This window comes from Myotis daubentonii, chromosome 4 (genome assembly GCF_963259705.1).
Source record: "Myotis daubentonii chromosome 4, mMyoDau2.1, whole genome shotgun sequence".
NCBI lineage: Eukaryota > Metazoa > Chordata > Mammalia > Chiroptera > Vespertilionidae > Myotis > Myotis daubentonii.
The window spans coordinates 32584562-32598009 of record NC_081843.1 but is presented as its reverse complement, the minus strand read 5'-3'; the positions used below and the strand labels follow the sequence as shown (position 1 = coordinate 32598009).

General features: G+C 42.2%; 1 protein-coding gene across 6 annotated transcripts in view; it reads right to left on the bottom strand.

Moving 5' to 3' along the window:
• LOC132233170 (general transcription factor II-I repeat domain-containing protein 2) overlaps positions 1-13448 on the bottom strand; it is a 49409-nt gene that overhangs the window by 13618 nt on the left and 22343 nt on the right. For all 6 annotated transcript variants that reach the window (XM_059693417.1, XM_059693421.1, XM_059693418.1 and 3 more), the window contains 4 exons: positions 9213-9290; positions 5319-5375; positions 1646-1723; positions 416-499 (listed from right to left, as the gene is read on the bottom strand). In XM_059693417.1, the coding sequence (XP_059549400.1) occupies positions 416-499; positions 1646-1723; positions 5319-5375; positions 9213-9290 (297 nt within the window). The remainder of the gene's footprint in view (positions 1-415; positions 500-1645; positions 1724-5318; positions 5376-9212; positions 9291-13448) is intronic.

The window sequence follows — 13448 nt, the reverse complement described above, 5'->3', positions numbered from 1 at the left end:
CAATGGTGATGAGCCATTATTATTTTAATTTCCAGGAGTACTATGATGTAAGAATAATCTTACTGATTCTGAAATTGCCAGTGGGTAGTATAGCAGACTCAGTTTCTCAATCCATCGAATAGGGATTATCATAGTATCTACTGAAAAAGGTTTTTGTGAAGATTAGATATTTAATCACGTGTTCAGCATCAAAAACAATGCTCAGCAATGATAAGAACTCAGTAAATCAAAGATAGCTATTATTATTATTATTATTTTAATTAGTGTTTCTATGTAAAAGCTTTTCAGTAAAAATACACATTCATTTTGATTATAGCTCCTTCACAGAAAGATCAGTTTCTCAGATAAAGTATTCAATTAAAAAGAACTATTTCAAATATATAAATTTTGGATATGTATCGATATAAAAACTTACCAAATTTTCGACTAAAGAGGTCATTAACTTGTTCTCTTAGTTGTTTTATCTTTTCCATGCTTGATAACCTCTCCTTCTCATTATCTAAAAGAATTAAACAAACAAACAAACAAACAAACAAACAGAGGATTAATAATGTATTTGCCCCCAAGAAAGCTGTTAGAAGAAATGCTTGTTAGCATATGAAAAAGCACTTTAAGTGGCTTATCATTCAGTTTAGTTTTGGCAAAAATTAAGCATCTTGGAAATTTGTAAATGGAAGCCATTACATTACAAAGTTATATTTTCCAAACTATAGCTCCATATAAACATACTACATATTACTCTCAGGAACATTTTCAATATTATGAAAGACAAGGATGTCCACTTTCACCACTACTCTTCAATATTATAACAGAAATCCTAGCCAAAGCAATATGACATGTAAAAGGAATAAAATGTATTAAGATTAGTAGGGAATATTTTTCAATACTTAAAATTTTTATTCTATTTAATAAAATTTAAATAGAATATTTAAATAAATATTTTGAATAAATAAAGCAACAACATGGTTCAAAATTCAAGAGATATAAAATAGTACATAGTGAATGTCTCTCTTCCATCCTCATCTCAGTTCTCAGTTTCCTTCTCTGGAGGAACTATGCAATTAGCTTCTGTTGTAGCTTTCCAGATATCTTTTACATACACTTACTCAGAAAAGGAGATTACTTGATGGGCAGCAAAAGAAAATTTCACTTCTGTGGCCAAATCCAATTCAATCGTAGCTAGTGTTTGGAGTTATCTGCTTTGAGGTGTATTTTCTCATTAATGCCAGGGCATGGCTGGGAGAACAATTATTTGATTAACGATGTTTGATACAGGCAAGATATTCAGTGAGTGGGGATTTGCAGCATATTCTATATTCCTGAATTGTCATCCCATAATTAATAGGATGAACTAAGGAAACAACAACAACAACACAACTCCAAGAGACTAATTTATGTCAGAAAATGTTTAAAATATAACAAAATAAAAAGTCTATAATAAAAGCATAATATGCTAATTAGACCGGACTTCCTTCTGGACGACCTTCTGGATGAATCTGGAGCTGTGAGGAAAGCCCAGGTCCCAGGTGCCAGAGGAAAGCCGGTGACAGCAGCCAGGGGAAGGAAGGCCTATTCTTGCACAAATTTCGTGCATGGGGCCTCTAGTATAATATAAATTATGATGAAGCCAGATAAACTTCCATACCTGGAATTGTCACCTGAACGATGTTAAGATCTTCAACACCTGCTGCAGAACTTGTAGTATTGGATGGATTTGTGTTTCCTTAAAACAGAATTGAAATTTAGAACTTACAGAAAATTAGGCCAATTCTCCTCTAAAAATGTGCCATTACTCAGAAGTCCAGAATGAATTTTTTAAAACCTTGAGAACATTTAGCTGCAGGAAAACAAGATGGCTTGGCATCAGATGATATTTGAGTCTCTGCAGTTTAATGGTCAAAAGGGGATTTTGACCATTAAACTGCAGATTTTAAAAGAAGGGTGTTTAAAGGTATATTACCTTTGTTGTTATTCTCAGTTTAAAAGGGGGAAAAGAAATAAGACATATAAGTGTGTCCAGGAGGACATTTAAGTCGTAGACAGACATCCTATGAAAAGTGATTTAACAGAGTCACAGAAACGCTCAACAAGGGCTGAGAGTAAAAGCAGAGTTGATGTTATGTTTGTGGTCAAATGATAAATACAACATTCACTTAAATTCTAGGTGAGAAATATAAATGAGCCTGTCTAGTCCTATCCCAGGAACTCAAAGCTCAGTTCACGTGTTGTGTGAATGATCGCTCAGGAGTTTTGAGATTATGCGTCTGAAGAGCAAGACTTCAGACAGACACAAGGAGCCACAGAGGCAGCAAAGTACAGGTGAGTCAGCACCAACCCATCCTTACAAATGGAGTGCTGTGCAGGGGCTAACGCTGCGGGCCAGGAGATACTCTGGCAGGGCCTCGGTGCCTGCCGAGTCTGTCCTTTGGGTGTGTCATTTGTTGAGGTGCTTGGGTGACGCTCCGGTGTGGTGTGAAGCTGGCCACCAGGTGCTGGTTCTGGGGCCTCTTAGGAGGGATTTGGGGTGCAGGCCAGGTTCAGTCACTGCCTATGTCCTGCCCGGGGCCCCTTGGTATGAGCTTCAGTGATCTGCAGATGGCTGTCACTTGTGCTGTGCGTGGAGGTGCCCGGGAGAGGCTGGCTGCAGCTAGTCCAGGCTTAGGGCTCCTTAGCGAGCGGTACAGTGCATGGTGAGGCCAGATGCTACTTGTATGGGGTCTGTGAACCTTTGAGAGACTTTAGTAAAGCCCGCAGTATGAGCCAAGACGGGCCGTTTGTATGGAAAAGCCAGTGAAAGCAGCTTGGGTGGGCCTGCGAGTTGGGTAGGGTGGGGTCTCAGGGAATCAACAGGGCAGGGTGAAGGGTGTTAGCCAAGTTGATGGGGACTCAGAGGTGGCACTTGCCTGAGCCTGCAGGCTGTGGTAGGAGGGAGGGCTCAACAAAGGAGCAATGGTGTCTCCCGGCACGTTTGTCTGGGAGAAGTGCCCCTCTAGCCCTTGCCCTGAAACCAGACAATTCAGTTTCTTTCCGTATGTCCCTGGCACCTTTTCAGCTGCTGCCCCAGCACAGGAGCTTAGAGTAAGCGAGTCCCAGTAAGTCTGTGCGTAGGCACTTTAGGAGGAGCCCCTGGGACTCCAGCAGCCTCCGTCTCACTCAGCCACAATCTCCACTGGCCAGAAGCTACGGGGACTTCTCTTCCCAGCACTGGAACCCTGGGCTGGGACCCCTCGCTCCTCATGGGGGACTTCTGAAGCCAAGAAATCCCTCCAGATTTTAAACTGTCACACACAGGTGTGGGACCCGCCGTCTGCCTGTCCGCCCCTCCTACCAGTCTCAGTGTGGCTTCTTCTACATGTCCTTAGTTATGGGGCTTCTGTTCAGCTACACTTCAGGGGGTTCGCAATGATGGCTGTTCTGTAGCTTAGTTGTAATTTTGATGTGGTCCTGGGAGGAGGTGAGCACGGCATTTTCTTACTCCACTATTTTGACTATATTAATTTTTCTAAACAAAATTGAGATCCCACTGTAAACTGTGGTTTCTTTTTGTCCCTCTCTGTTTTGGGTATAACGTGTCTTGAGCCAGACAAGCGTGTTTCTCCCTGAGCTTACTGGGTGCATTTTTCCAAATGGGTCACCACGATCCATTCTCTACCTGCTGGACACTGAAACGGCACCACGTTTTCTCTGTTATAAATAATGACGAGAGGTTTCCTCCCCATAAAATAAACAACTTCATGAAACCATTTTTAGAATTCAAAAAAGTGAAGTATGATGGAATTATCAAATTAGGATGGGAATATTCATTCAATCTCAAAATTCCCCTAATCATGGGAAAACCAGTTCAGACCCTGTGATATTTCAAGGTAAGTAATATCTCTAAGTAAAAAAGGACTCACTCAGAAAAAAAAAAAACAACTTCAAGGGTATGAATGTTTATTTTAAAAGGATAATCTGTATAGTTTATACACTATGGTCCAAATACTACTGTCTTCTTGTTAAATCATTTCGGATTGGAAAAATGATAAAACTGCAATTTTATACTTCCGATTTTACTAATTCAAAATCCCATCTGTTCAGATAAGTGACATTTTATTAAATGCCAGGATAGAATGATATACTTTATTTATAGACATAAAATAAAAGAACTCATATTAAAAGGACACTATGGATCAGCTCACATTTCAGCATCAGAGCTAAAAATATTTTTAGCAGATTACTAAATGAAGCACAATAAAAAAAATGTTTATTATTTTAATTCAATGGGCTGAAAATCCACAAACTCCAGAATAAATGGTCTCATTTCTATGAAAAATAAAAAATATTTTAATGATAAAGAATATCCTTAGAATATGTTTGTACCTACTGGGTATAGCATTTAAACAAACACTGAACAATAAAACCAAACAGTTACCCCAATCAATTTAATTTTAAATTAGTTTTACTAAAATATTATGCCATTGCCGAAACCGGTTTGGCTCAGTGGATAGAGCGTCGGCCTGCGGACTGAAAGGTCCCAGGTTCGATTCCGGTCAAGGGCATGTGCCTGGGTTGCGGGCATATCCCCAGTGGGAGATGTGCGGGAGGCGGCTGATCGATGTTTCTCTCTCATCGATGTTTCTAACTCTCTATCTCTCTCCCTTCCTCTCTGTAAAAAATCAATAAAATATATTTAAAAAAAAATATTATGCCACGTTGAAAAACCCCCACAAAAGCGCTGGCCCCTGTGGCTCAGTGGTTAAGAGTGCTGCCTGTGCACTGAAGGCTCATGGGTGTGATTTCTAGTCAAGGGCTTGTACCTGGGTTGCAAGTTCCATCCAGGGCCCCCTGGTGGGGCATGTGTGGGAGGCAACCAATCGATGTGTGTCTTTCTATTTCTTTTACTCTTGCCCCATTCCCTTCCTTCTACTCTTTCTAAAAATTAATAAAAAAAAATATCCTCGGGTGAGGATTCACAAAACAAACAAAAAAAGAATTTCCTAAAATACTTTTCGGCTTAGTTCAAAAAAATCTGGGCATGCCCATGCAAAAGACAAAATGAAATAAGACCACAAATGGCACCAGTGTCAAGTTTTCTTACCACTTAACTTCTGCATCCAGGTGCGTTAAGCAAAACCGCATTTTACACAAGTAAAAGAGTGGGAGAGTCCTTAAGGTGACATTTTAGGACTAGAACCCAGCCGGCTCTCTAACAAAGCATGCCAGGAAGTCCCCTTCTTTATTTTCATACATGTGTGTTCTTTGTAAAATACTGTAAACTAAAATACACACACACACACACACACACACACACACGAAATTAAATGCTTTGTGTTTCTAACCTTCCATTGGCAACTGCATTTCTATTACTTCATTGATCGCAGAAGAACGATGACTTTCTGAAAGGAAAGCAAACAATATGTAAAAAAAACTGGAAATACAAAAAGAAAAATCATTTAAAATAATGCAAATAATTCCAGATCCGCCCAGGGATGTACAGGACATGAAATATTTTGACTCCTTGTACAGTGACCCTTTCTTCACATTTTTTCGTTGTTCCTTTATTTGTCCTTTGGGAAATTTTCAAACATACATAACAGAGATGGTATAATGAAGCCACGTGCCCATCCCCCGTTGCCAAGAGTCATCAACTCCTGTGCCCCTGTTCCTTCTGTGCCCACCCCACCCCACCCCAACCCCGCTGGTGATTCAAAGTAAATCCCAGATATGGTAGGATTCAACGCGCAAATACTGTGTAGGTACCAGTAAGACAACAACTCTCTGCCTTCAGCATCACTCCAATATCATGATGATGCACCAGGTGAACAACTATTCTTTATCATCATCTCACATCTAGTCATTGTTCAACTTTTCGTAATTGTCTCAGAACCGTGTTTTTCTAAAAAGAGCTTTTATTTTGAAATAATTTTAAACTTACAGAGAAATTGCAAGAATAAAATACAACAAAGATCTGTATACCCTTTACTCAGATAACATGTTAACATTTTATCACTTCCTTTATCATTTGTAATCTTTCCCTTTCCTCCCCCCAATCTATTGATATGGTATATGTATATATTCCCCCACCCCAACCATTTGAAAGAAAGTTACATACACCATGGCTCTGTATCTCTAAACACTTTAGTGATTATTTCCTAAGAATAGGGATATTCTCTTATATGATCACAGCATAGTTATAAAAATCACAGCATTTAACATTGAGGCAATACTTTTACTTAATCTATCATTTGTATTCCCATTTTTTAATTTTTTTTTTTCAGAGAGGAAGAGAGAGGGAGAGACAGAAACATCAAAGGTGAGAATCAGAATCATTGATTGGCTGCCTCCTGCATGGCTCACACTGGGGATGGAGCCCGCAACCCAGCCATGTGCCCTCGGCCGGAATCGAACCTGGGACCCTTTAGTCCGCAGGCTGACGCTGTATCCACTGAGCCAAACCGGCCAGGGCTCGTATTCGCATTTGCTCGGTTGCCCCAAATGTCCTTTGTAGCTCTTCCCCATTCCATAAAGGATCCAGGGTGTGATCAGGATGGTTTTTGTTGTCATGTCTCTTTAGTCTCCTTTATGGAACAGTTCCATAGTCTGTGTTTGATATTTATGGCATTGCCATTTTTTAAGACTAGAAACCCCTCTCCCTCATTCCCCCACAATAGATGTTCCTCATTTTGAGCCTGTCTGATGTTTCTTCATGATAGGATTCAAGTTTTGCATTATGGGCCAGAACACTGCCTAGATGATGGGCTATCCTTCTCAGGGTATCACATCTGGAGGCATATGCTGTCTGCTATAGACTGAATATCTGTGTTTCCCCCAAATTCATATGTCAAAATCTTAACCCCCATGTGATGGTACTTGTAGGTGTGGCCTTTCCGAAGTGATTAGGTCATGGGGGTGGGGCCGTCAGGATTGGCATTAGTGCCCTTATAAAAGAGATGCCAGGGACTCCCTTGGAGGACACCATGGGAGGACACATTGAGAAGATCATCTACGAACCAGGAGGTGGGTCCTCACCAGACACTGCACCTGCCAGCACCTTGACCTTGGACTTTCCAGCCTCCAGAACTGTGAGAAATAAATACCTGTTGCTTCTAAGACCCCCATTCTATGGATTCTGCTATAGCAGCCCAGATCAACTAAGAGTTCATATGTCTCTCTCTGGTGATGTGAATTTTGATCATCTGAGCAAGGTATTTTTTGATGTTTCTAATGTAAAATTACTGTTTTTTTCCTCACTTTTGCAACTGGCCAACAGCCTGTGGGAAGAAACTTTAAGATCACATAAGTATTCCACTCCTAAATTTCTCTCTAGATTTAGCATCCACCAATGATTCCTTTTTTTCAAATCTCCACCTGAAGATATTTTTGCCACTGATTTTCAGTGGGAGGGAGGAGGTGGGGAAAGAGAGACACATCAATTGGTTGCCTCCTGCACATACCCCATGGGGCTGCAACTGAGGTATGTGCCCTTGACTGGGAATTGAACCCAAGACCCTTTGGTCCGCAGGCTAACGCTCTAACCACTGAGAAAAACCGGCTAGGGCTGATGATTCCTTCTTGATCCAATCTTTTATTATAATGGTTACAAATGGACTTTCCAATTCCTGCCATCAGTGATTATTTGGCACTCAACAGGAAGCAGTAATTGTCTTTTCGAAGTTGGTTTGCTTAAATCAGGATCCCAACAAAGCCCACACATTGCATTTGGTTGAAATGTCTTTTAAATCTCTTTTACTATAAAACAGGTTTCTCTCCATTTAAAAAAACCTTGCAATTATTTGATGAAGAAATTAGCACACGCCCTAGCTGGTTTGGCTCGGTGGATGGAGTGTCAGCCTGCAGACTGAAGGGTCTCGGGTTTGATTCTGGTCAAGGGCACATGCCCGGGTTGTGGGCTCGATCCCTAGTAGGGGGTGTACAGGAGGCAGCCGATCAATGATTCTCTCTCATCATTGATGTTTCTATCTCTCTCTCCTCCCTTCCTCTCTGAAATCAATAAAAATATATTAGAAAAAAAAAGAAAAAGAAATCAGCACATGTCTTGTCGAGCTTCTACCACTCTGGCATTTACTGCCTGCGACCTTGGAGTGTTGTTTTCCTATGTTTCTGTATCTCCCACATTTCCTGAAAATTGGTAGGTAAACCTAAAGACTGCATCAGACGTAGGTTTGATTTTGGAGGGCAAGAATCCCGAAGGAGTACTTCTTACTAGATCCCACCTGGAGGCACAAAATATCTGGTTACCTCTACTTTATGAGGTTAACATTGGACTAGTGAGTGAGTTGGAACCTGTCAGCCTGATCTACTCGTGATAAAATCCTATTGACATTTAACAATTGGTTTTAATGGCCACTGGTGATTACAGCTGAGATGCACTGTTACATGAAGGGTTGCAAAAAGGGGACATCTTATGCTTCTTTTTGTGAGAGAGACACATCGGTTGGTTGCTTCCCACACGTGGCTAGGGTTCAAGCCTGCAACCGAGGAACGTGCCCTTGGCTGTAATCAAACCCAGGATCCTCTATCCACTGAGCCAAACCAGCTAGGGCCCCAAAATTCTTTTAAGTAAAAATAGAGAGGGAGGGGAGAACCCAGCAATACTTTATTTGCAAGGCAAATTACTAAATCCCAATACATTTTGGTTTTTATTATCAGTGACTCTACTAATCAATATTTCTGTGCCAGCAACAACAAAAAAAGCATTTCTTTTATGCTTTTCTTATAATTTTTTCCTCATTGTGAAGTACAGAATGGGCACAGAACTAAGTGATACCAAGTTTGTCTTCCAATGAAGAAACCTGTCACGTTATTGCTATCCAGTGTGTGATGACTAACACTGTGGGGCTTTAATTTCCATTCTCAAGACTGAAACCAGAGCAACTGAGGTCAGAATGGAAGACTCCTCACATATGTCAGGTTGGACACGCACAGCCAACAGTGTTGTAGGAGGGCCCACGGCCTGATGACAGTGTTGACCTTTGGTTTATTTGCCAGTTCTGCAATTACCTGAAGAAAGCATTTTTCCTCTTTCCAGCCTCTTGCCCATGCTTGGTCATACTGGAAGGGAAGGAGCAGGAGGGCGGCTGTGGCAGCAGGGAGTGGGCGCAGAAAGGGCTATTGGGAAGACAGTGAGGGGCAGCCCACACAGGTGGGTGGCAATTATAATTTTTCATCCCGAATAACTTTGGGCGGAGAAAATGATTATAAAATAGTATTACCTTGCATATTATATTGATAGTAATTAGGATCCTCTGATTCTTTCTTGACTGACGCAGCTGCTGCTTTCAGAGAAATGCCTTTGAATGCAATGGAAATGACAGAATTACATGTTAGGCCAAACCCACCAACACAGAAAGATGACCAGCTGATAGAACATCAGGGTTCTGTATTGATGAGCACAGCGACATTATAATCAGCAAAAGAACTTGTAGCTCATCACTGTGAACAAATGGCTTATCCATATAAAAAATATAAATAACATATATATTATATATGTCAATATATAAGGAAAGAAGGAAAGCGGGAGAGACAGATGAAGGAAGGGATGGAGGGAGGAAAGATGGGAAGGAGAGAGAGATCTAGTGTGGGGAAATGTCCTGTTTTAAGAAGGCTGAATATATGAGTGCATTTACGTGAAATACGTAAACATTCTTCTGTACGGGGATCTGACAGGTACATATAATCTAAACCCACTACAATGAAATGGACTTGAAAACCTAGAGAAACCACATCAGTAAAACCAAAAGCTTTTATCAGCGAAAGGTGTGGTAGATTGGCAAAAACAGCCACAATATGCGCCCATCCTGTATGCACACCTGTTTGCAATGTGACTTGCCCACTCCTATTCTCTTGAAGTGAGGTCACTTCTTCCCACTTTCAAGCTGGGCCTGGCCACATGACTTGCGTTGGCCAATGGGACACAGCAGAGTCCTGAAAGCGTGTGCATGGGAGCCTGCTGTTGGTGGAGTTCAGTGGCCCTGTGAACACGCCTGGGCTGGCCTCCTGGAGGCTGGGAGGGGAGTGGGGTCTAGCTCTCCCGCTAAGGCCTCAGACCCAGGAGCCAGGCCTCCCAGGCGATGCAGCCCCAGCCGCGCCAGCCCAGACAAGAAGCAATGCCAGGCCAACAGAATTGTGACAAAATGGAATCACTGAGCCACTAAGTTTTGGTGCCTTTTACTACAGCAGAAGGTAACGGCTACTGAATTACACATGCAAGTTTACCACGAATGTTAATAACATCAACAGCAAAAACTATGGCACGGCTTGGGCTTCACTGTTTGGCATCAATTGACAAGCTCTGAGGGCCTTTTGAAAAGTAATAGCTGTTGGTGTAAGGACAGTGAGACTGGACATTTAAAGTGTGAGTAGCTCAGTTAGCGCATCATTCCTGTAGGCCAAGGTTGCAGGTTCAGTCCCTGGTCAGGGCACATACAAGAAGCAACCAGTGAATGCATAAATAAGTGGAATAGCGAACCGATGTTTCTCTTTCTCTCTCTTTCCCTCAAATTAATCAATAAAAAGTTAAAATGTGATTATCAAAAAGGAAAACTTGTTAGGACAACCGAGGAACAGAATGGGCAGGGCTGATGGCCATATGAGTGAAATGTTAGATTAAGTTGAGGAGTTTGCTCAGAAATGGGACAAAAAGGTAAGTTGATGGAAAGATCAAAGGAAAGTTGACAAAGGGAGGTCCACTTAAGCATAAAAAAGAAAAAAGGAAAATGCCATTTACGTGCTTATTTGTACATGATGTGAAAGAATTTTCACCAATGAGTTAAAAGTTGTTGCCACCTCCGATGGGGAAGGGATTGGAGGTGTGCAGGGAGACTTAGGGGGATGGAATTTTGAAAGGAAAGAGTGAAAGGGTGAAAAGGGATTTTTCTTATTACTCTTATAAATCTGAGTTTTTAAAAATCTGAACATGCCCCAGCCAATTTGGCTCAGTGGATAGAACATCAGCCTGTGGACCAAAGGGTCCCAGGTTCGATTCTGGTCAAGGGCATGTACCTTGGTTGCAGGCTCCTCCCCAGCCCTGGCCCTGGTCAAGGCTCCTGCAGGAGGCAACCAATCGATATGTTTCTCTCACATCAATGTTTCTCTCTGTCTTTCCCTCTCTCTTCCACTCTCTCTAAAAATCAATGGGAAAATATCTTCAGGTGAGGATTAACAACAACAAACAAAGAAAAAATAAATAAAGGTGATTAAATGTTTAAAAAAATTTAAACATATATAGCTTTTGTAATATTTTATAATAAAATTTTAATCAAAGTACACATTCCAGGTTGATTAGGCACTAAAGTCCCTACTAACTGAAACAACTGATGAACAAGCGACAGCTGGGCTGTCAGGGAAACAATTTCTTTTTCATCCAGGCAATTGAGACCAGATTGGACAGCGCAGAATTTGTTTGACATGCTAATGAGACAGATTTACTGCTGTCTTTTCTCGCAGTGAAAGAAAGAGAGGGGGAGGGAGAGGAAGGAAAGGGAGAGACAGAGAAAGGAATTCAAAATTCAAAATCAGCGAAACATTTGTTCTGTGTACACAAATATCAAGAGAAATAGGCCGATTGATGGCCAGCTCCCGAAGCTGGTGGGCAGCTGGAAGCAATTGTATTGCATCATGAAATCCACAGCAGAATTCATTCATTGGGACCATATTTTGGTTTAAACAGAACCACATCTCCAAAGAAAGGCCTCAACTAGACGCCTGTTTTAAAGCGGGAGGGACATGCTCACGCCCAACAGCTGTGAGGGAGGCGAGGGAGGTCTAGGTTTGGATCTGAGAGCGGGCCCTGGGAGAGCGGACCACTGACTCTGCCTCCACTTGTCGTCTTCCTAAGTGGGGGCTGCAGGCAGAACATATCTGTGCCTTGAAAAGCACTCGAGGCTAAGATTAAGTGGGTGAGAGTTGAAGGCATGTCATGTGTAAGTGAGATTAAGACCACAGCTGAATGCTGCTTGGCGGAGATCAACGGCTCATTTCTCTTCACTGACTTGTTGGTTTTACCTACAATAACTAAGGTGGACAAGCACCGATGCAGGGAGTGGCTCTAGAGCAGCCGTGGGCAAACTACGCCCAAGGGCCCGATCCGGCCTGTTTGAAATGAATAAAACGATTGAAAAAAAAGACCGTACCCTTTTATGTAATGATGTTTACTTTGAATTTATATGAGTTCACACAAACACTCCATCCATGCTTTTGTTCCGCCCTCCGGTCCAGTTTAAGAACCCATTGTGGCCCTCCAGTCAAAAAGTTTGCCCACCCCTGCTCTAGAGTTAAGCCTCGGATTGACCTGTGGCAGAGCCACAAACAAGTCCCAGCTTAGAGGGTAGAGCCCTCTTAGCATAATTAAGCTTGACCTTATGGCTGCCCCCTAGCCTTCCTAGGTAGCTAATGGGCTTTGGGAGGTGCAGCAAGTGCTGTCAAAACAAGTGAAACTCACAAGAACATTGTACCGATATTGACCACTACCTTGTTTTTTCTCTGACTATAAAATAAAGCCTCAGCTTGCTGGCTGGATCCTTCTCTGTGGCCTCATCCAGGCATGGGAGATCCACCGAGCCCCAGCTATATTCTCTTCATCTGTCTTTCCTTTAATCCTTCACCGCCACTCCCCCCCCCCCCCCCCCCCCCCCCCCCGCAACTCAGGCTCACCAAACCCTTGGCTGTGCTGGCATGGCACACACCATTACTTTTCAGACTCTGTCATTGAAGGTGGAGCTTCTACTAAGCACATATTTACATGTGACTGGGAGGGACACAGCCCCTGTAGCTGTGGGGGGGAGACCCGTGGGTGTCACAGGAGACTGGTCCACTCATGTCCGGGTTCCCCTGGTGCCTGGGGGCGGCGAGGATAAGCCACACCTGGAAGCTTTATGGCGCTGGTGCTCTGCCTCCTGTTCTACCTGTGGCAGGTCTCTATTTTCCCTTTGTCTACATCTTTTCTTCTTAGTATTGACTAGTGCTTTTCTTTTGGATTATCTTAGATTTAATTTTAACTTCACATTCTGAAACTGTTTCATTTCATATTCTAGGTTGCTTTTGTGAGCATTGTTAAATTCTAGTTTTAGTCTTTTATAACCAGCTGGTGTCATTTTTATCTTTTTGAGGTCTGAATGTTATGAACTTGATTATTTGGGTTTTTCTGACCTTTCCATGAGGGCTCTCATCGATGTTTCTATCCGTCTATCCCTCTCTCTTCCTCTCTCTCTAAAAATAAGCAATAACATGTATTTTTTTTTAAAGTGGAAAGGTCAGCCCAGCTGGTATGGCTCAGTGGTTGACCATCAACCTATGAACCTGGAGACCACAGTTCAATTCCTGGTCGGGGCACATGCATGGGTTGCGGGCTCGATCCCCAGTGTGGGACATGCAGAAGGCAGTCTATCAATGATTGTCTCTCATCATTGATGTTTCTATCTCTCTCTCCCTCTCCCTTCCTCTCTGAAATA